The following is a 24,665-nucleotide window of genomic DNA, read 5'->3' as shown; positions in this document are numbered from 1 at the left end:
GTGTATTGTTTAATTTCCTGTTGTGTATGTTTATCAGGAACTCAAGGGAGACTTCATTAGTTAGTCAGATCATAGAAAGAATGATGATCTCTTCTCAGAAGAACTCTTAAGGTTTCACCTTACTTTTTCCTGCCCGCTGGCTCTTTAGAAGTGTGTGTGCGCGCGTTTTGTATTCAGGAATCATTCAAGGCAAATATTTTCGCACTGCAAGTTATGTGGTTAAGCTTATTTTTAATATGTATAACTTGCCTTCTCAACGATGCATGTGTTTCTACATTCGTCCCTGTTTTTATCTCCTCGTAAGATGTGTATTATTTAATGCAACACCTTGTATTAAAAAACTGGATTATATGAAGGAGTTATATCATGTTCAAAATCATGCTTTCACGTCTCTGCACAATATTTAAAATAAAAATTTTACCGTTGGTCTTTAGAGCTATTGTTGAGAGTGAAGGAGAATTTCCTGTTGTGTATGTTTATCAGGAACTCAAAGGAGACTTCATTAGTTAGTCGGAACATAGAAAAAATGAGGAACTCTTCTCAGAAGAACTCTTAAGGTTTCACTTTACTTTGTCCTGCCTGCTGGCTCTCCAGAAATGTGTGCGCGTGTGTTTTTTTATATTCAGGAATCATTCAAGAAGAACACTTTCGCACTGCAAGATATGTGGTTAAGGTTATTTTTAATATGTATAACTTTTGTTTTCTCAACGATTCATTTGTTTCTATATTCGTCCCTGTTTTTATCTCCTTATAAGATGTGTATTGTTTAATGTAACGCCTTGTGTAATATAAATGCCTACATCTTGCCTATTTCCCACATTTTGGCTGATAATGACGCAAACACAGCGTCGAAACTAGTTCCAAGTGCAAATACATGTTATAAATAAATATAACATTTTTGTATTGAAAAGGTGGACCGTTTTAAGTTTTTCCTAACATCACAACTGCTATCGACCACGTTATTTATGTATTTCTTATGAAAACATGTTCTCTTCTTTCTTTCTTTCTTTCTTTCTTTCTTTCTTTATGGAACAGCAGTCAACGAGTATTACTAATCGACTCCAACATCGCCCTCAAATTTTGACGAGATAGCTTGCAAGTGCACATAGTGAAAAAACGATACCGAAGGTCGCATTTTGTGGCAAACGCTTCAGCTTTTTTATTCAAACAGTGCCAGCTAACCTAACTTAACCTCATATGTACCATGAAAACATATATCAGCGCCAGTAGGAAAGTGGATAACCTTCTCACTATAAATTTGCATGATAATAGCCTTTCCGAAATTTAACCCAACACGAGAAAATATAAACTAACCTCTGAAATCTGCTATATCTAGAGGTGTATGCCATTCTTACTTAACTGCAGTATTTAGCATTAAAATTAAGCAATCGTTTTCTTCAGTCTTTATTTTTAACGAGTTAACAACTTCTCAATTAAAAATAGGAGAGGATTTCCACCAATCAATACTTATTTATTGCATATATTAAACTACAGGACCGGTTTCGACCTCATATACGAGGTCATCTTCAGCTGAACCATACATACATATTTATATAATGAAGCTTTGATTAAGATTGTGTTGTTAAAGGAATGCTATATGATGATGATGTACATTTAGTCACATACAAATGGGGCACGTCTTAGCGTGAACTGGCGTATATGTCATTCTGTATAATATTGCAACTGTATGTCTAAAATATTATGTTGAAGGTCTTAAAATTAGTGTATAAAATATGTCTTTGCTTAAACTAACTTATATATGTACAAGATAAATACAATCGCAGAGCTGAACATATTTTAGTTGAATTTCATCCATACATTTGGCACCTTTTTAAAATTGAAAATGTTTTATCCCACATATTCACAGGAAGACAAAACTTTTTACCCATGCAATTTTACAAACTCCAAGAATAGCAGCTGAAGTGTACAACTGTAAATAAGACTTAAATACGGAAGTTAGTCCATGTATTGACCAACAAGCAAGAACGAATGTTCATGTGCATGAAGTGTTTTTATATATTGTATTTATCTTGTGTATATATATGTTAGTTTAAGCAAAGACATATTTTATACACTAATTTTAAGACCTTCAACATAATATTTTAGACATACAGTTGCAATATTATACAGAATGACATATACGCCAGTTCACGCTAAGACGTGCCCCATTTGTATGTGACTAAATGTACATCATCATCATATAGCATTCCTTTAACAACACAATCTTAATCAATTCTTCATTATATAAATATATATGTATGGTTCAGCTGAAGATGGCCTCGTATATGAGGTCGAAACCGGTCCTGTAGTTTAATATATGCAATAAATAAGTATTGATTGGTGGAAATCCTCTCCTATTTTTAATTGTGCAATTCGTCAATACGGAAATGAAGATTATAGATTACGTTAACAACTTCTATCGCACATGTTATTTACGCACTTATTACGAAAACATGTTCTCCTCTTTCATCTCTATTTTTATTTACAGAACAGCAGTCGACAGATATTACTAATCAACTCCGACATTGCTTCGAATGTCGAGCTTGCTAGTGGACATAGCGAGGAAATGATACTGAAGATGATTGATTGCATGAAATATAATGGCTAGGTGCACAAATATTGGTAAAATCCCTCCTAATAACGGATGCATCGGTGATAAGGCTCTCACTGTAACTGAAGGATAATATACAGTTTAATATAGGGATTTTGAAGGGACATAATAAAAAAAATCTGATGTTATAGCAGGGTTCTCGTTATATGCCATACTTGCTATAGCGGACTTCTACTGTATTTCAGAGCATTGACATGTTCTAAGTACTGTATATTAAAACTCCTTCCAGTCTGGCCAACATAAGAAAAAATTACAGCTGTTGCATTTTATTCTATATACTCCTGATTTTGAAAAATTAGTTTTATTAATAGAAGTAGAGTTATGTAAGATTGTTGCATTATTATTAGTTTTAAAGGCTATTTTTACATAATTATTTTTAAAAAATCAGTGATTTCAGAAATATCTTTATTGAACATGAAAGTAGAAAATAAAGAAACATTATGTTTTTCTTTTTTCAAAGTGCTGTATTTATTAATTATTCTTTCAATGAAAAAATTATTGTATCCATTAACTTTTGGAAACATACGAATGTTGTTTAACTCTTTTTTTTTTTGAGATCTCCTTTGGACATTGGCACAGTAAATCCTCTATAAACCATGCTATTGTACGCCGCTCGTTTATGGATTTGGGGGTGTGAAGAATCTTGACGAATTGTAGAAGCTGTTCAAGTAGGTTTTCTGAAAATTTTGTATTTAAGGGAACCTGTATGTCTAATGATAGTCAAGTCTAAAAGATGCATTTGATGTTCATTTTCAGATTCAGGTGTAAATTTAATGCGTGGGTCAATGTTGTTGAGGTTAAAAAGAGTGGTATCAGCGTCTTTTATGTTCTCGTCTATAATTACCAAAGTGTCGTCCACATATATCTAGCCCAAAAGTTATTATTGATAATAATTTTGTATGTTCAAAAAAATCCAAGTAAATTTCTGCTAGGATACCAGAGGTCGGCAATCCCATAGCTAACCCTTCTTGCTGATAGATAACATTATCAAAAATAAAATAGTTATTATTCACAACCAATTCTAGGATAGACATAAAATCTTGTATTTCTAAAATACTTAGATGGCTGTATTGCTTATGTTGCTTTTTATGTAAGGGTATCATTTAGAAGTTGGAATACTAGGATTCATATTTGTAATGTTGAACGAGTGAAGGGAAATTATTAGGTTGGATTTTAAATTTATTTCATTTCTCTATCAATCTGTAGTGTTTTTAATGGATTTTTTGGATAGAAAATTATAATTTCTTAAAAACTTTTGAATGAATTGAGAAGTTTTATAAAGAGAGCTTGGTCTATAATTGATGATCGGGCGAATGGGGATATCTGTTTAGTGTATTTTAGGAAGGGCTTTAGCAGTGCAAAGGCTTGGGTCCATAGTAATTAATTTTGTTTTTTCTTGATCTGTTAAAAGAACGAAATATTCTTTAAAATTTGCTTAAGTAGGCATTGGATTCTTTGAGTAGGGTCCTTTTTAACTGCAGGAAACGAACTGCCTGTAAAGAAATTTTTAGTTTTATCTAAAAAATTCATTTTTATCCATTAAAATGGTAGTGCTACCCTTGTCTGCTTTTGTGACAATAAGATTATTATCCGCAATCTTCTTTTAAAGTGCACGTACTCGTTTCTGTTCAGTGAATGATTATTATTATTATTATTATTATTATGATTAGGGTGGTTACTATTATAAATTTGGTTGAGAATGTTATTCAATTTTTGTTTTACTTCAAATCTCATTTCTTCCTGCTTTTCTGTTGGCAATTTACTGATAGCTAGTTCAGATTCCAAAATCATGGTAGTAGTGGTGTTAAGTATGTTAAGATTAGGCCAGTTATCTTTAGGACCTTTGGCTAGAATCAAATTTTCATCGTCATTCAAAGGTACTTTGGATAAATTTATAATTGGTGGATGAAAAATATTGGTTGTGTTATTGATATTCCTATTTTTATTGTTATGGTTATTGTTAGATTTAGAGTTCTTTAGTGTGTTTAGTTTCTTCTCTAGAGTTTCTTGCTTCTTAGCTAATATAGTGAATAGTCTATTGTCAACCTTGTTTGAAATAAATTCCATTGAGTACTTGAAAGTAAATTTGCAGCTATGAGGTGAGTTTCATACAGCCTATGATTTAAAAGTGATTTTTTTCTTGTATAGAAATTTAATCTTATTCGTTCCACTTTGGGTCTTTGCGAATTGTGGATAACGTCAATATCTATTCAAATTACCTTTGAGAAAATTAGGTGTCAAATTAAATTTAATACATTGCTTAACTCTTTCCGGTCTAACTGTGAGCATAGCTCGCAGTGGCCGAAATTACGCTCAGACTGCGCTGCGGGCATAGCCCGTTGTAAGGTTTGACTTTTCGCTAAAAATCGAGAACGAGCTATGCACGCATTCTGGTGGTTTCATCGTGTTTCTTCATGTATTAGTTACGAGAGTATTTAAGCAGATGGCAGTATTATGTGCCTAAGTCAGAGAATTTACGATATTTTCCATCAACATGCATCTGTAGATGTTTTCACTCAGTGAACTCTAAGACATGGCTTCTCGCGGCAAACAGGTGCTTGACGAAAGTTACATTTTCGATATTTTATGATATATAATAAGTTTATGTGCAAATGAACATATTATTGACATGAATTTGAAACAACTTCTTGCTTTTCATTATGATTGGAGTTCATTTTACGGCGTAGCGCATGTTCTCGCGTATTTCAAATTTGCGTGAATACGTAATATTGTCTACATATTAGTAAAGTTGTCTGTTTAGAAGACTGTATTTTCTCTTTCTCAGAAGTCTTTTGTAGTAAATGGAACAATATTTTTACATTTGAGTAACTTGACAAAATTTATCAATTAAAATAAAATTTCATAAGAACTCCCATTTTCATTATTGTAATTATTATTATTATTATTATTATTATTATTATTATTATTGAAAAATTATTATTTTATATCGTACTCATTATTGTTGTTGTTTTCTAATTGCAATGCACATTTTATATTAGCAAAATAGGGTAAATATAACAGTATTTCAGAAAACTGTACTTCCTTAGTTATCCGTCAGAATTATTTTCCATTCACAAAACATGGCATAATATATAAACAATTTTTAAATCTCAAGTGGATAGTTGGCATAATACATACAGCATTTTTGAAAACTAGATGCTCAAACAAGTACAATGAAAAAAAGACTCATGCATATATCTCCTACAGGAACAGAGATATAATGTTTTAAATATCCTTAAAAATGCCCAGTCCAGAACGTTTGTTAGGGATATTAAGGCCCAGACTGGAATGGGTTAAGAAACTCGATATCTTTGCCTAATTTGGCTATTTTACTTTTAAACCTAAGTATAAATAGACTTTACATTTTGCCTGGTTGGCCGCATAATCGAAAGGTAAGAATTTGATGATTATTGGTCCGTATTGACATGTGAATTACAGTAATAGTTAAATACTTAATATTTAATATCCACCTTTTCAATACAAATTATGAATGATATACATTTATAATAACTAGTTTTGTCCTGCTTGCAAGGATCCTTGGCTGAATGGGCCGGATAGTGGCCTTTGGTTCAGAGGACCCTGGGTTAGATTCGCAGCCGAGTTAAGAATTTTTTGATCTTCAGTGGTTCATTTCCTTGGCTGGGGAACTAGATGTTCCTTGCAACTCACATACCACATACAACACTATCCTCCACCATAATAACACGCAGTTTCCCGTACGCGGCAGATACCGCCCACCCTCATCAGATGGTTGCACCAGGTTACCTGTAACCACAGAAAATTATTATAATCTTTTTACATCTTCCATATGATGTTATGAAGCTACCTAGAATAAGCAAACAACTTTATTGCTGCAACTTATCACCTTCTAACGAGATGTCAGCCTTCTGCTTATGATTATGAGTGCATTTTCATTACTTTTGTTGCATAAATTGTATAACTGCAGAACAGTGTATTTCTTGCTCAGATACCCTCACTTTGAAGCTGACAAGGCCAGATCCGAAAGGCAGCGAGACATTTTGTGAATCCATTGTAGAGAACTGTCTGTCTGCTGGGCAGTGGCACCATCTTGCTGTCAGTGTGCGTGACTTCATGCAGAACAGGAAGGTTGTCATTGAGGTAAGGTGTTACCAACTACTACATATTTTCTTGCTTACTTGTTCCTTTGGTAAACAAACTTTTTCTCCAGGGGCTCTTAACCTCATGGCCATGAATTTTCTAACTGAGGCAAGTATTTCAAATAGACTTTCAGCTCATTAGTTCATGTTGACAAGGTGATAGAGGTAGAGTGTGAGGAGTCAGAATTCTAGAGTGAAATCACTATGGAAGAGGTGGAAGCTGTTGTTAAATTAATGTAAGAGGGAAAAGCAGCAGGATTGGATGAATTGTGTGTAGAAACGATAAAATCAGCAGAGCCCGTTGGTCTGCAATGACTGTATAGGCTATTTAGATTGGTACCAAATGACTAAATTAAAGGAGTAATAATATCTATATTTAACCCTTTTACTTTCATAGTTGAGTGATAATTCAAAATTACAGAATGGAAATAAGCATGGAAAAGAATAAGACAATGGTGGTGACCAGAGGAGAAAGGGAAGGGGAATTATAAAAATAAAAGGACAGAACCTTGAAATTGTGGAGAGTTTCAAGCATTTGGGAAGAGAACTGAAGCAGGATACAGGGCTGAACATTGAGATCAGTAAAATGATTCAACAGGGAAATGCATTCTATCAAAGTGTGAGAAACCTGGTGTAATACCAATATAAATGGTCTGTTATTAGACATTATAAATTTTCTAGCTAACTCATTCCTGGTTACCAGGTTTCATACATCTATATCATCTGATGGCCAGGGAGGCATCAATATTGGGTAATGAGTAGGGACCTGAAAAATTAGCATCTATTTACAAAGTTAAAATAATCACATGCTATTATTAATTGTAACGATTCCAAGTTTATGAAGTGCAATTATTGTCCTCGGTTCACACACAATACAAATTCATTGTTCAAATGAAATCATTGACAGTACTTCGGCATTGCTTTTTTTTTTTTTTTTTTTTTTTGAAATTGCTCTGTCTGTCTGTAACCACTGTGTTGTAATGAGACAACACACGCTCGCTATCTACATTGTTCGTTGGGGTCCACAACAACTCAAGACAGTATTTAGCAAATATGCTGAACTCTGTCTGAACTGCAGTTAATGCAACCATGGCATCACTTTTTCACTTTCTTTCATCTGGGTTTGAATCGGATGTTTCAGAGAACAGTAACCAGACCAGAAATCATTTCGTGAGAGATCTGGTACTCCAAACAATTTCTCAAGCTCATCTAATTTATCATTATTATTCAAAATTATATTTTTTGGATACAAAGCTTGAGAAATTGACACAAAATGCTTATGGTTGGGGTCTTTAGCTTCAATGTGGCTAGCTTGCACTGTGAAGAATGAGCAGCTCTGACAAATGTGTCCCTATATGCAGCCTGCTGTAGAAGAGTGAGCTTATCAAAGCATCATTAGTTGCCGCAGAAAAATTCCCCTTACAAATTAAGGTAAAAGTGGCGTCAAGGTTATGCAGTTTGGGGTAAAGGAGATGAGAAGTAGGATACAGAGACCCTTCAAGTTCAGTAAGGAGGTCAACCAATCCAGCTGCATGATCTGCAAAAACCATGTGGGAGTGAAGCCTGTTCACTTCTCGGTCACTCAGATCAGTCAGGTACTTAATACCACAGTTGTTGATGTCTTTCGTGTCAGACATCTTGAAAAATGTAGAAGACAGCCTGAAACCAGCTATTACATCGGGTTATGACAGGTGCAGGAAAAAGCTTTGCTTCCATTGAAACACCATACTTTGAGAATTGTAAATAATTATATTTTCGCTTTCGTGTTTTCAAAAATGCAGACTTTACTATCACAATCACATGATTTAAATCTGTTATCACTGCGACCCAACTATTACCAACCAAGCTGATCTTATGTGCCCAGCACTGTACATGCATTAAATTATTCCCTATGACCACACTTAATGTTTCATAACACCTGGTCATGTACGGGGCACTGTCACTAACAAACACTTTAACTGCATCATATGGTACACTATAACTGCGCACAGCTTCTGAAACAGCATAAGAGCAGTTCGTAGCATTTCCTGCATCCAGATAGTTCACAGAAACAATGTGCAGCTCTCTTTTCGATCCAACTGGGACTTGGAATATGATGATAAAAACACAACTGCCCATTCTATCTGTAGTTTCATCACATAGTATGTTGATGTTCTTCCCCTCTAGAACCTCTGCTGTTTTTTTCTGGTGGTCAGATGCAACTTATAGAAAGGAAGAAAGACCTCATATTATAAGAAAATAATTTAAAATTACTGGATCAACTGGGTACGGGTAAGATAGTTTGATATGGAAATCACACTCAAATTCAGTTCCTTCAATTTTGCACGTGGTTTTGGTGTCCTAATACCTAAACCGTACCCGATCAATGAAATTGAAACTTACCCGGTAAATATACTTCATGTAGAGTTCTCACACATAGCAGCTCTTCACTTGAAAACTCAGTAATCCAGGCTCTTTGCTCTTTGCTTTCCAGCTTTTCCAGAGGTATATTTGCTTTGGCAAATACTTCAACTGTGCATTTCGAGAAGTTATCTTTGGAAATTTTTTGTCATTTACAACTATCTAACTGTGTAAGCACAGAAGATTGCTTTCTCTGAGACGTGCTAGCAGCAGGGGTTGAACTTTCGTTATCGCGTTGCTTACCCACGTGTTTTTCAGATTTAACATGTTTCACAATGCTATCATTTTTTCCCCATCCAACTCGGCAATTACAATAGTTGCAAAACACTGTTGCTGAATCTGTGGCATATAAACCATCCTTTGCAAATTACTGAGCCCTTTCGTGTACAGTTTTTGTCATGCGCCCCATAACCTGAATGATCGCTCGACTTTCTACTCTTCACTAGTTCCAATTTTGAACAACAGGAAAACAACGCTGCGTCTATCTCGTTATTTCCGTGACACTATTTACATTTCGATAATAATCGATACAGATCTCATTCCCCTTGCTATTCGCATTGTAAATATCGATTAAAGTCGGCAAGCAGCAATCGATCGGCTACTTTTCTTCATCGATCGGAATGGTTGAAAGATTTATGCATCATATTTTGAGCATTTCTGACGATTTTGCTGAAATATCTTATTTTTGCCAGTAAAATAGCACATTTTTGCAGAATTCGCACCTAAATTGCATATTCATACTAATTTCACATTTTGAGTCACAATTAACATTTTGTTGCACATCTATTTATGCGTAAAAATGATTTTATTCCACATTAGAATTACCGTAGGCATGGATTCAGTACAAGATTAAAAAATTTGCATTTATCGCAAATGCGATTCTTTTCAGGTCCCTAGTAATGAGACATAGTCTTTCGTAGTGCATTGGCACTGCCGGTGCCTCCAAGTAGCCTATGCATTGGCCTCCACAGTATGCACTAGCCATGCGTCTTGGTGAGTGTGCTATTTACCAACTGATGAGCCCAACTTAGTACACTGGGTTGAAACACTGGCAACCAGAAATGAGTTTGCTGGAAAATTGATAATGTCCAATAATGGACCATTTATATTGGTATTATAAATTTACTCATTCCGGACAAATATTTCATACATCTATATCATCTGATGGCCAGGCAGGCATCAATTTCTGGTAATGAGACCAAGTCTCTCATAGTGCATTGGCACTGCCGGTGGCTGCAAATAGCCTACGCAGCGGCATCTATGGTATGCACTAGCCATGTGTCTTGGTGGGTGTGCTATTCACCAACTGATGAGGCTAACTTAGCTCACTGGGGCAAAACCCTGGGAACCAGGAATGAGTTTGCTGTAAAATGTATAATGTCCAATAATGGACCATTTATATTGGTATTATAAATTTACTAATTCGGGACAAATATTTCATACAACATCTATATCATCTGATGGCCAAGCAGACATCAATTTTTGGTAATGAAACAAAGTCTCTCATAGTGCATTGGCACTGCCGCTGGTTCCAAGTAGCCTACGTAGTGGCCTCCACGCTATGCACTAACCATGCGTCTTGGTGGGTGTGCTATTTTACCAACTGATGAGCCCAACTTAGCACACTGGGGCAAAACGCTGGCAACCAGGAATGAGTTAACTGGAAAATGTATAATGTCCGATAACAGACCATTTATATTGGTATTATAAATTTACTCATTCGGGACAAATATTTCATACAACATCTATCTCAAACCTGGTGTAGACGAAGAAAGTACCAATGATGTGTAAAGAGGTGATGTGTAAGATGTACTCCTGTGCAGTACTGAGATATGCAGCAGAGACCTAGACACTGACAAAAAGGCAGGAGAATAAAATCCAGGCCAGTGAAATGAAGTATGATAGGAAAGACGGGAAAGGGCAGAGTAAGAAATGAAAACTTCAGGAAGGAACTCTGAGTGCAAAAGCTTTTCAACAGAATGGAGAGGGATAAACTTAGATGGTTTGGACATATCATGTGGATGCCGAAGTGAATGGTGGAGACCCAGATAGGAGGAGGGAGGGCAAGAGAGAGATACAGACTAAGGTGGTTGAAAACAATCATGAATAGTATAATTATAAGAAACCTGTTTACTATAAAGTCGTACATTCATATCTATTTCCACCCACACCTTGAGGCACCCCAGTGAAACTCTAATGGGGCTTTCGGTTCCAATCTGTAGCTAGCTTCAGGTGGTTCCAGTCATCTTTTTAAATCATGCTGCAGGTCATTCACAGCATGTAGATATCATATTTTTGCGAATAATCCCTCTAAATTTTTTTAAAAAATTTGAGGCACGAAATTGGGGTGCAGGTTTTATTTGTGTCAAGGTTGGCAACACACTCCTGGTTCACATAGTTTTTGATGTTGGGTGTACACTTATGTTTTTTGTAACTGCAGATGGAAGAAAACTGCCCTCATATGTCATATTTAAATGGAAAACAATTCAGACTTTTAATTCAAAACTGCATTTACATTTAAAAAAATAGTTTTTCCAGAGTAATTGAAATTTGAATTTTCTCAGCGTCACGATAGAATGCGTCTTCTGGAACGTTCAGGGGTAGGTTTCCACACTTTAACTCGGTTCTGTGTGTCTACAGTGTGTTTCATATTTGCTAGGTTTGAGTGAAATCGTAATTCATTACTATTCAGCATTTTAAAGAATGCCACAATATTATATAGCAGGCTGTGTGCGAAGAAACAGAATCCGCGAACACTGGCGATGCCAACAGTTGGCAAGATACAAAGAATCTTCTGATCTTGCAACGCGACCCCGAGATGAGGAGCAATGACGTTACGTTCAATAAACGCCATAGGGCTACGTAAACAACAAAGGAGGGAAGCACAGATCAAAAATATAACATACAGACACTCAGATATATAACTTACCCAGCCACAACTAGAAGCAAAGAAATCTGCACTGAAAACCCACCCCATTTAAAAAGAAAGAGGCTTTGATCTAAGGGAAATACTGAGCAGACAGGGCATCAAAGCAGAACACCAGTCTTCTTCTTTTTCTACCGCTTTTCCCACGCCTGTGAGGTCGTGAGTGCACTCTGTGTCACATGTGGATGTGGCCCTGTTTTACAGCCAGATGCCCTTCCTGACGCCAACCCTATCTGGAGGGATGTAATCACTATTGCTTGTTTCTGTGGTGATTGGTAGTTTATTATGTTGTCTGAATATGAAGAGGAAAGTGTTGGGACAAACATGTGACGATTATTGAACTATGCCTCTGATCATATCTCCGCTATGTAGTCCCCGGGTCAGAAGAATGAATCAGACGTGATCAAAATCCCCGGCCTGGCCAGGAATCGAACCCGGGATCCTCTGAACCGAAGGCCCAGCGCTGACAATTCAGCCAATGAGTCGGACCAAAGGAGAACACCAGTATACATATATATTCCACGTTGTTCCATCTTAAGCGATGGGTCGGCAAACGAGGCTTCTCCACCAGTTGCGGTCCCTGGACTTCTCTCCTTCTTCAATGCTTTCCAAAGTATGTCCTCTCTGTTGAATGTCAATCTTCACCATGTCCTTGTACCCGAGTCTTGGTCGCCCTCTTGGTCTTTTGTCTTAGATCGTACATTTTTTGGGTAATATGTTATCACCCATGCGTCGCATATGTCCATACCATCTCAGTCGCTGCACTGTTATTTTGTCCTGGAGTCTTACAACTTGAGCCTGCTTGCGGATTTCCTTATTACGGACTCTGTCCCTCCGTGTTTTTCCGATCATGCTATGGACAAATTTCATTTCTGCTGCCTGGATTCTACTAACATCTTTGTTTCTCATGGTCCATGTTTCGCAACCATAGGTCAGGATTGGTACGTAATAAGTTTCATATATGACTCTCTTACATTTTGTTGATATTTTCTTGTTCCATATTATGTCTTTAACTATTTAAATAAAATTATAATTGAATTTGTAATAAATTACATTAAACCGAGCTCGATAGCTGTAGTCGCTTAAGTGTGCCCAGTATCCAGTATTCGGGAGATAGTAGGTTCGAATCCCACTGTCGGCAGCCCTGAAAATGGTTTTCCATGGTTTCCCATGTTCACACCAGGCAAATGCTGGGGCTGTACCTTAATTAAGGCCACAGCCGATTCCTTCCCACTCCTAGCCCTTTCCTGTCCCATCGTCACCATAAGATGTATCTATGTTGGTGCGACGTAAAACAACTAGCAAAAAAAAATTTCTTATACTCGTAGTTTATTTAATTATAAACATTATCATTTATTATAATTTACATACCGATCCAGAGTTTAATTAATCTTTTTCTTTTTCATATGCATTGTTTTACATGTTTTTACGGCTGACGATGACCTGGACTAGGGTCGAAACCGGTCCCATTTATTTTTACTATTAAATAAAATGTAATCACTACATTTCTTTCCTATGTATTGAATAGGTTGAACCTCTTTCAATTATTTATTTTTAACATTAATATTACATGACCAAGAGAAATATTTTAAAATGTAGTACTTACATGAGTAGCGAGATATCCCTTAGCAACTTACCGGAATCGACCCACATATTGGTAAACACTCAAAAAAGAAACGTTTAAACTAATTGAAAATATTACATACTAAGGTTACATTTGAACATTCAAAAACAAAATAATTTAATCCCTAAACGGTATATTATACTACATTTCATCTGACCCCAGTCGGATTGTCCTTCATCTTAGAAGATGAAAGCAGAGACATGGCTTCAATACGTCTACACTCGACCAGTCTCAGCTGCAGACAGTCTCATTCCTAAGAAGTTAGCGTTAGTGTCTGGCGATAGCTGTGCTGTCTGGTGATAGATTCCGTACACATGACTTGCAATATAGTTCATTGATAGATGTCGTCAGAGTTCGCTCAGCCGTCTCACACACAGCACATGTGGGCAACCACGAAGGAATGTTTCACAATAAACTCAAAGATGATATGCCAGCATAGGCTCATTTGACATGATCAAAAGAAAATATTGATAGTGTCCAATCCATATTAGCATTTAAGGTTAGCCGTTTTTATATTTAGCTTATGGCCCATACAATCAAGTTGAGTTCAGAAATAAATTATATACATATTTACATAACAAGAAAACAATGAACAAGAAAAGGCTCCCTACAACTGTAGGTCAAGATCATTGATCCACTGTATTGCATCTGGAGTTGCCATCAGAAAATCTACTTTGCTGCCTGTGTATGCCCGCGTTTCACACTCTCTGACAATATGATGTATGGTTTGTCGTGCAGCTCCACAGTCACACGCAGGTGTCAGCAACTTGTTCCATTTAAACAACATGTCTCTGCATCTACCATGGCCTGTTCTTATTCTGTTCAGAGCAGACCATGTTTTACGTGGTAGTTGGAATCCACTTGGAAGTTTGGCATTCGAGAACATACTGTGCAGGTGCATCTCCGTTGCTGCTTCCCACCATCTGTTTCACTCTGTAGTTGGGTTGTAGCCTCTAGCAACCATGTCTAAGGCGTTACGTAAAGTTGGATGGTGTGAACGTAATCTGTTTTGGTTGATAGTTCGTAGATCTTCATGTACAGGTAGATCGTGGTTCCTTAAGATTTTATTGAATTCCTCCAGTACTGGAGCACAGTACTCAGCACTTGAATACACCAAGCCTAAAGCTGAAGTCCGTAAAACGCTTGCCGAAGAACTCCAGGTAGTTCCACAAAGCTTATGAATGATGTTGTTACGTGTTTTCAGTTTCTATGCAGAGCCCAGCAGATGTTGCTTGTAGGATAGTGTTCGATCCAAGGTTACTCCAAGATATTTTGGGTGCCAGTTGTGGTGAAGTATCCTGCCATAGAAACTTACATTCACTTTAGTATTTGCTAAGTGATTGTTTAAATGGAAACAAGACACCTCCGTTTTATTTGTGTTGGGCTTAAGTCTCCAGTTCCTGAAGTAAGTTTCCAAAATGGACAAATCCCTTGTTAACATCTCTTCAGTTCTCTCCCAGTTCTTTGTGTTGCACAGCTAATGCTATATCATCAGCGTAGCAGAATTTCCGTGATGTAACTTCAGGAAGATCAGATATATATATAAGCTGAACAGGAGTGGCGATAGGACTGAACGATATCCAATCTAAATTCTGTTCCTGGTATTATCTCCCTTAAAAGGAAATACTTACTGTTTTCGAAAAAACATACGTGTAGCATTTTCCATTTGCATTTAGATTTATAAAGAACCAACGCTTAAAAACAGTTTGAGCTAAAAAAAAACCACTGAAGTCCGGCTTCATGGCTAAATGGTTAGTGTGCTGGCTTTGGACACAGGGGTCCTGGGTTCAATTCCCGGCAGGGTCAGGAATTTTAAGCATCATTGGTTAATTTGTCTGGCACGGGGGCTGGGTGTATGTGTCGTCTTCATAATCATTTCATCCTCATCATGACGCGCAGGTCGCCTAAGGGCATCAAATCGAAAGACCTGCACCTGGCGAGCCAAACATGTCCTCGGGCACTCCTGGCACTAAAAGCCATACACCATTTCAACCCACTGATAAGTGAAAAATTGAGGTTCTACAAACTTTTTTTACATACGAATGAAAAAACTCAGCACTGAGGTACCAAACAGTCAACTGCTAACTCAGCACTCAAAAGGTTAAACTTCCTTCTCAGTGTAGAAATATGCTGAAAGAACTTCCTTTCGTCAACTCTGTTTGTTTTCTTCTATGTTAGCACAAATATTGTTATAGTACTGCTTTTTGTCTTAACTAACTGTTTTTTAAATTCTCTTTTTTGATTTCTCATAAACTCCCTCTTTTTCTGTATTTTGGTCTCCTTCCTCCTTTTACCTATTTCTACAGTTTTCAGTGACATCCAGCATGATTTCCTTTTTTTCTCAACTACTGATAATCTGTGGTTGCATTCATCCTTCACAATATCCTTAATTTCACACTGTAATTCCTTTGGCTCCTGGTCAGGGATGCTAAATACTTCAAAATGTTTTCTAATGGATGTTTCAAAAGCTTCTGGAATTATTTCTAGTTTTTATTTGGGGAGAATTTACATTTTTAAAATCATAAACTGTAGATCATTATCCAGGGTGTCCACCCATATGGAAAACATGGAAAACAGGGAAATGTCAGGGAATTCAATAAATAACGGGAAAACCTGGAAATGTCAGGGAATTCAGGAAAAATTCTGGAAATTCATTCTTCTGCCAGATCCATGTAATATAAACACAATTTTCAGTTTTTATAACAATACTCTAGGGCATGTCTTTTATGCCAGGAATAAATCGTAATGAAAAGTTAATAAAGTGTGATCTCGAATGTGAAGTAAGCAATAATATCAATAGCTATATGATAGATTGATCGAATTTTCAATGTTTTGATCTGCTTACTATTGAATATTCTGTGTTGTTGAGGAATGGCGAGCTTGATGAATTTGGCCTGTATTGCATTCTCAGTTTTTCTAATCGCTTAGATGCATGGCTTCCACAACAATATATGCATATAGACAAAATTTCACAACCCAACGGATGACTGTTTGTTTACTATATAATGACTTGTGTGATAGTTACTACCTCGTAAAATGTAAAAACAGACACAAAACACTGACTGAATGCAGAAAAGTGTGAAATTCTCTTAAATACTCATTCGAGTGCTCATGATCACTACTACTACTACTACTACTACTACTACTACTACTACTACTACTACTACTACTACTACTACTACTACTACTACTACTACTACTACTACTACTACTACTACTACTACTACTACTACTACTACTACTACTACTACTACTACTACTACTACTACTACTACTACTACTACTACTACTACTACTACTACTACTACTACTACTACTACTACTACTACTACTACTACTACTACTACTACTACTACTACTACTACTACTACTACTACTACTACTACTACTACTACTACTACTACTACTACTACTACTACTACTACTACTACTACTACTACTACATGCGCTGACGTAGGTAAGCCTTATGTAAATGTGTGGTGCATCGTAACACCATTTGGGCTGCGCTACGTTGAGTTTCCAACCTGTCTTTCGTGTGAGGGGTTCGGAAGTTTTGAGGCACGACTAGTAGCTTGTAATATCATGTGAAATTTTGTGAATACAGAACAAGATTTAAAATAGTGACATCACATTGTGAGATGAAGGTTACCGGGCGAGTTGGCCGTGCGGTTAGGAGCGCGCAGCTGTGAGCTCGCATTCAGGAGATAGTGAGTTCGAATCCCACTGTCGGCAGCCCTGAAGATGGTTTTCCGTGGTTTCTCATTTTCACTCCAGGCAAATGCTGGGGCTGTACCTTAAGACCACAGCTGCTTCCTTCCCATTCCTAGGAATTTCCTGTCCCATCGTCGCCATAAGACCTATCTGTGTCGGTGCAACATTAAAAAAAAAGAATGAAGGTTGTTTGTTGGTTAAGAGATTTTGAGTTTGTGAAGTATGTTTGTATGTATTCAGTCTTGATCCCGCCAATCCCAAGCTGCCATTCATATCGATTTATATCGGTTGAGTGCAATTTCGAAACCTGGCTGACAATTGTATTGTCTATATCATCATGTGGTTAAGCTACCTCACTCTGTGTGTGTGGTATAGGTTTAATAGTGTTCACGATAATAATAATAATAATAGTGTTCACTGTAGATGGAATTGTATTTACATCCGTGTGTTGGTTAGTGTATATTTAGTCTATCATACCTCAGTAGAGTCCATGAATGACAAGTGGCAAGAATGTGACTCAGCAAAAATTGGCACCGTGGTCTCGATCAGCCATATAACATCCTTCCTATGCCAGTCATTAGTCGCGAATAATTTATTTCTTTTATTCTTATTAATAATGTTTGTCGGATATTGTTAGAAAGTGCATGCAATATCTTAGAAGGATTTGCGAATTTGTTTTCACTAGTGATTTTTGTAGTACGGTATTACATTTTACGAGGGCTGTGTGCCGCAGTTATATTGCATCAGCTGTTGTTGAAGCAGTAGTGTGCTGGCAGCACAGATGAGGTAATGCTCACAGGTTTTACGAACTGTCAGTTTAGAAGAAAGCTGTGCGGAATTTAGGACTGTTTAAAAGATCTTTCTTCTTTTTTGCAGGTAACAATATCTTCATCAAAGCCAAGGGAAACCTTGTTTAATGAAAGGTGGCTGCTTGATGGTATTTTCAGGACATGGTTGAAATCCATGCCTCAAGACAAATTTTCAGCATATTGCATAATATGTAAAAACATCATTTACTGTTAGGAAGATGGGGAAGCGAGCATTAAAAAGTCACATGGGAGGAAAGATCATGCCAGTAGTGTCAAGACCGGGCGAGTTGGCCGTGCGCGTAGAGGCGCGCGGCTGTGAGCTTGCATCCGGGAGATAGTAGGTTCGAATCCCACTATCGGCAGCCCTGAAAATGGTTTTCCGTGGTTTCCCATTTTCACACCAGGCAAATGCTGGGGCTGTACCTTAATTAAGGCCACGGCCGCTTCCTTCCAACTCCTAGACCTTTCCTATCCCATCGTCGCCATAAGACCTATCTGTGTCGGCGCGACGTAAAGCCCCTAGCAAAAAAAAAAAAAAAAAAAAAGTAGTGTCAAGTTCAGCCAGTTCTCGTCATCCCTTTCAAGTTATTTTAAAAAGGAACATTTGGATAGTGAAGTAACAAGAAACTTAAACTCAGTAGATAATACCTGGCCACGCTCAAGTTGCCCTCTGCCTGCCACAGCTACCACAACGAACTTTATCACATATGACTCCACTTCTTCTTCCATTAAAGAAGGTTCACCAGAGACGAGATGTCTACAGAATTATTTTTCAAGAGAGCAAGTAACCAAAGCTGAGATTATATGGTGCATGCATACTGTCTTGCAACACCATTCTTTACGTGCCAGTGAAGCTAGTGTACGTTTGTTTCCAGTTATGTTTCCAGACTCTGAAACAACTTCGAAAGTTCAACTGCACAGAACAAAAGTTGCGTATAGAATCACTCATGGTTTAGCTCTCTATTTCCATAAACAAGTTCTTGAGTAAGTGCACACATTTCACCGTTGGGTTTGACGAGTCACTGAATAAAGTTTCTCAGATGGACCAAATGGATCTTGTAGTTCATAGTTTCAATCCTGATACTAATGAAGTATGCACTTCTTGATTCCATGCTTCGTGGTCACACTCTACCTCCTCAAATTTGTTACATGGTTTTTTTTTGTAAGCACAGCAAGGACTCTATCTAAAAAAAACTTACAAATTTCAATGGAGAGTCCAAATGTTAATAAAAAGTTCCTTCAGAATTTTGGTAATTTATTAAATGATCAGGCGAAGAAGATCACTGGGCTACCACTTCAGGTCATACTAACGAAATGTGAAAACCGCTCTGGATGGAGACATCTTGTCAAGGTTGCAACAAGGAAATGATGGAGTTATGAGGTCATGACGCTCAGTAATGAGCACAACGACTAATGATGATGATTAAATGATGATATAGATGCTCCTATTTTGTTGAACATTGGATCGTGTGGCTTCCATACTGTGCACAATTCATATAAAATGGCAGTAAAAGAAATCCTAAAAGTATCAAACAGATCTTCCATTTGCATCACTCCTTTATGAATCTTTTATTGATGATAAATGTCATGACAAGGTTTGTTAAGTCTGAGTTGCTGCAGTCTTCAGAAAATGTCTAAAACGAATTTAGACGTAAAGAAAATCTTCTGCCTGCATCTAAAATTTACATAGGTTCTGCGCTAAACCAGCACTTCATGGCACTCCTGGATTAAATGATAGAGATGTGTTAGTGTTTCACACAGATTGTCTAAGAGGAATGGTAGCTTTATGCCAGAAGTTACTGGAAAGGTCACCGCTGGCATATCATAATCATCATCATCTGCAGTTTCCAGCTGTTGGCTGGGTCTGCTCACCGCTGGCATATAAACTGACTAAATGAATTTCTTGTTTCGATCTAAGTGTAGCCAAGTAGCCTGTAAGCAGCAGGCTGCTAAGGATAGCTTTAAATGCGTTTGTTGAAAACAAATGGATCTCGGGTAATGAAGCCGATCATGTACAGAGGGGGTTCACTTCTGTTTGTGAGAATGATACTTTGAATGAAGAAGTGAATTCTTTGACTTCTAAAGATGAGAGGTTAGATCATTTTTGGCTTCGCACTGTTTTTCCAACAGTAAATTTGAAAACAGTAAAGTGGGCTTCATTTCTCAAAATGATACTAATATTGTTTCATGGAAATGCTTCACTTGAACGTGGTTTTCCTTTTAATAAAGAAATTATAGTCGAGAACATGCTACAAGTATCCCTTGTAGCACAAAGAATAATATATGATGCTATCCCATACCCTGGTGGAATTGAAAATGTCTCCATTAATAAGAACAGGAGTGCTCATGCTTTGTATGTTCAAAATTCAAAGAAGATACGTTAAGCATTGGAAGTAGAAGATTCTTTGCAAAAAAAAAAAAAAAAAAAAAAAAAAAAAAAAAAAAAAAAAAAAAAAAAAAAATTATAATAATAATAATAATAATAATAATAATAATAATAATAATAATAATAATAATAAGAGAAAGGCCGCTTTGTTGCTGAAAGAATTAGAAGAAAAGAAGCGGAGGGTGATGGCAGAAGCTCGACAGTCGTTGGTGGCTATGAAGAAATTTCTTCGCTGAAGCAGTAATGGTAGTACATTAAGAAAAAAACTTAAAGTAAATTTAATTCGACTAAATTAAACTTCCAAATTTTGAAATTTAATATGAACATTAATTGCTTTTTTTTAATGTATTTTAATATTACTGATACTTCCTGTATAATTTTGTTTTTTGTCATTTTGTGTCAGGGAATTTTTAAATCTGGATTTGGTGGACACCCTGTTATCAGTTGTCATGTATCCATTTCAAGATATTTTACAGGAAGTTACATGGAGAACAGTGCCAAGGAAGAAATGAAGGTATAATACAGAGTGCTCAGGAACATTTAACTTGGATTTTAAGCTTCTCGATAAGACTTTCGAGCAAAGAAGCTGTTTTATTTCAATAAAAAAAGAGTCCAAATTACCAAGAAACACAAAAATCTGATATTCAACCAATTTTATATAAACTGACTAGGCTTAGTCATTTCTTAAGATAGCTGTGAGCTCACACCCGGTAGATAGTGGGTTCGAACCCCACTTTTGGCAGCCCTGAAAATGGTTTTCCATGGTTTCCTATTTTCACACCAGGCAAATGCTAGGGCTGTACCTTGATTAAGGCCACGGCCACTTCCTTCCCATTCCTAGGCCTTTCCTGTCCCATTGTCGCCATAAGACCTATCTGTGTCGGTGCGACGTAAAGCAAATAGCAAATAGCATTTCTTAAGAAATTAATGTCAAGCTCTCTCATGTATATTATACCAGAATCATGCCTTGGTAAATACTTCCTTGTTTCAAACTTTGTCTTGTCTTCTTTGATATCACTGTCATTACTCTGTGTGAATGTAAGAAAATCTGTATAATGGCTATGAAGAAAATTATTTGTTTATAAATAATTTTTGTTATCAGGTCACTCTTTTAATTAATGGATGGCGTGAAGTGAAGGTCCTCATGACCTACAGCGGACTGCTTGTGCGGAAGTCACGAGCAACGTGCCTACTGCTCGGCCATTCAGTGTCTGGTGGACAGCCAAAACCATCTGGCTCGTGGTACTTTGGAAATGTGATGTTATTCCGTTGCCCTGTGTTCACAAAGGAGCGTGCTGTTTATCTGGTGGGCCTTGGACCCAATTTTACTAACTTGACAGATTGTGAGGTTGATCGAGTCAGCCCCAATTTCACCTCCGTGTTTGGTCCAAAAACACTTTTTAGTGGCATTGACTGGGAGACTATTCTGGATGGCAAGAAGGGGAACTTGAAAGAACTGCAGGTAAGTTTTTATATGACCGTATTGCATGTCAGTTTAGGGCCCAAAATAAAAATAGAAACATAACTAAGACACAAAGGTAAATTGTATTCTGAATATACTTGTGTTGAAGCTAGTTGTAAAACTAGTTAACAAAACTAATTAATTTTGGTAATTAATGTTTTTGTGTGAAAACGGAGAAACAGTGGCAGGAAGGTGCCATGTGACGAAATCTACATATTTAATTTCATAAGCTGCTTCCCGGCTTTGCAAATTGTGAGAAAACATTTGAATAAATTTCAGTGAGCGACACCTCATTTTAAAGCATACAGTCCAGAAGGTTCTGTGAAAAATAGTAGTTTTTATAGTTTGCCAATTTTCCTAAATCATTTTCTTATTTTCTCAAAGTAGTTCCAAGGTCTTCTGTTAGGTACTGTGGGGCAGCTGGTATCATCGCTACTAGCTCTATACCTAGTAGGAGAAATGCCATTTTGAAGCAGCAGCGTGTTAACGTACTGTTAAGACAGTAGCGGAAGTTACTATGAGCTAGTGGCTTGAAACTTTGCCGTTACGAATACTTTCACAATATAAAATTGAATATGCTAATCAACATGCTGCCGTATCTGCTTTGGGACATCTCAGAAAACACATCTGATACAACAGAGACTAACTATGCAAGAGTTTCAGTGGCAACAACTAGATTGCAGAGACCAACTGCATTTCTGCGCTTGGAGCCATGATTTTTTTTGAAATGTTATTTTTGGCAGCATTTTGCTGCTTTAAGCCACTAGTATAATTTAAATCAGTTTAATAATATAGAATTTTAATAATCACAAAAAAGAATTAAATAAGTTGTGGAGTTAACAGTTTTAGAGGATTATTTCCATTATTATTAAAGTGTTTAGAGTAAATAGGCTGAGTGGAAAACATGTCAAATGCTGATGTTCTTAATCAAGTGCATGAGAAGTGACAGGTTTAAAAACCTTACAAAGAAAGGGCACTTAAAATGGTTCAGTCATAGAATTTGTCGCAGTGTTTAATTTTTGTCTGTGTCCCCATTTTACTCCCTAGCTTCCTGTCTTGTTTGTTCTCTTTCTGTTTGGTAACTGTGTTACACATGATACATATATTATTCAGTACATGGGTCTTTATCCTTCTGTTTTAGGATAATCTATTGCTAACTTACTCAGCACAGCAGCCTCATGTAGTAAACTTATATCCCCAAGTTGTTAGTAATCCTGGAGGTAAGTGGAGATCAAAATATTTGTTTGTAAACTTTCATATTTAGGTTACATGAATTTAATTAGCATGATGACGTGTGTTAACCATATTATATGGAATTACTGTATATGTAACTTGGGACATGATAGCCAAGTGGCATAGTCAGTGCTTCTGACCTAGGCAGCCGTGGTGAGAATCCTGACCAGTGAATGTGGGATTTTGAATCAAAAAGTCATGTCCCTGTAGTTTGGTTCTTTTGTAATACTGGAGGCCCGATAGCTATGATCTCCACGTCAACAGTCGTGTAAATAAGCATGCTTGCCTGTTTTTTAATTTGATTTTTTCGCAGCTGATAGAAAATATTCTGCAATATGTGGAGAGCTCATCTGCTGCTTTTTTTTAATTCTTTAATTATTATTATTATTATTATTATTATTATTATTATTTTTTTTTTTTTTCAAAGAAAAATGGCTGGAAAATATACAGCTTCATGAAATATTGAGATAGTTGCTTATGAACTCATCCCAGATCTTGTATTCAAGTAGTTGAAGAAATGTGACTCAACTGGTAGCTTGTTAAACCAATTCAGAGGCAGATTTCCATTGAGTTTAACCCATGTCTGCCCAAATAATTTTTCTGTGCAATACTACAATATACTTCATTAGGCCAGTTGTTTGTAATCTAACTGAATGGGTTATAAATAGGGCTCGGATATTTAAGACCTAAAAATAGCCGAAATAAGCAAACAAATATGACCTCAAAAATGATTAAATATGACCTCAAAAGTGATGAAATATGACCCAAATGATTAATCAAAATATGATCAATTTAAAATAAATCATGAATCGAAATGGCAATTCCTCTGATACATTTTTGTTAACTAAATTCTTTATTCTTACTTTAATATTAGTTTTCTGAACATGCATGTGCAGCAATCAGTCTATTATCCTTGATTCACTTATCAAACTTTTGTGAATACATACCTACAGAGTACTAAGTTCACTAAGATTATCAGATTACACAACATTTTAAAATCAAAACATGTTTGCACCCTGTATTGGTGGTTTGAAATAAGAGAAATCACACAACATTCTAAAAAGTCAAAACATGTTTGCACCCTGCATGTGTGGTTTGAAATACGAGAAAACTAGAAATCAATCTATTTTTTAAAAATAGAAAATTTTGGAACGTTTAAGTCCAGATTTCATTAACATTATTGAAACGCGTTAAAGTTGAAATTGATCACCAAGGAACGAATTACGTAGATGTCTTTCAGTACATTATGGTAGGGCGTCAGAGCCTATAGTGCAAACTCGCATACCGTTTTTCATTCTTCTCCGCAGATGGAATTGAAGTATATGACAAGATTCATCTTCAAAGCATCAGGCGCGAAAGACCTCTGATTATCACTTAACACATTC

General features: G+C 36.6%; 1 protein-coding gene across 1 annotated transcript in view; it reads left to right on the top strand.

Annotated features, from left to right (window-relative positions):
• mv (lysosomal-trafficking regulator mauve) overlaps positions 1 to 24,665 on the top strand; it is a 546,555-nt gene that overhangs the window by 158,476 nt on the left and 363,414 nt on the right. The window contains exons 13-15 of the mRNA XM_068229176.1: positions 6,579 to 6,730; positions 21,688 to 22,047; positions 23,189 to 23,267. Coding sequence (XP_068085277.1) covers positions 6,579 to 6,730; positions 21,688 to 22,047; positions 23,189 to 23,267 — 591 coding nt within the window. The remainder of the gene's footprint in view (positions 1 to 6,578; positions 6,731 to 21,687; positions 22,048 to 23,188; positions 23,268 to 24,665) is intronic.

Source organism: Anabrus simplex, chromosome 9 (genome assembly GCF_040414725.1).
Source record: "Anabrus simplex isolate iqAnaSimp1 chromosome 9, ASM4041472v1, whole genome shotgun sequence".
Taxonomy (NCBI): Eukaryota; Metazoa; Arthropoda; class Insecta; order Orthoptera; family Tettigoniidae; genus Anabrus; species Anabrus simplex.
Note: the sequence above shows the minus strand (reverse complement) of the source record. Positions and strands in the feature narration are given on the sequence as shown.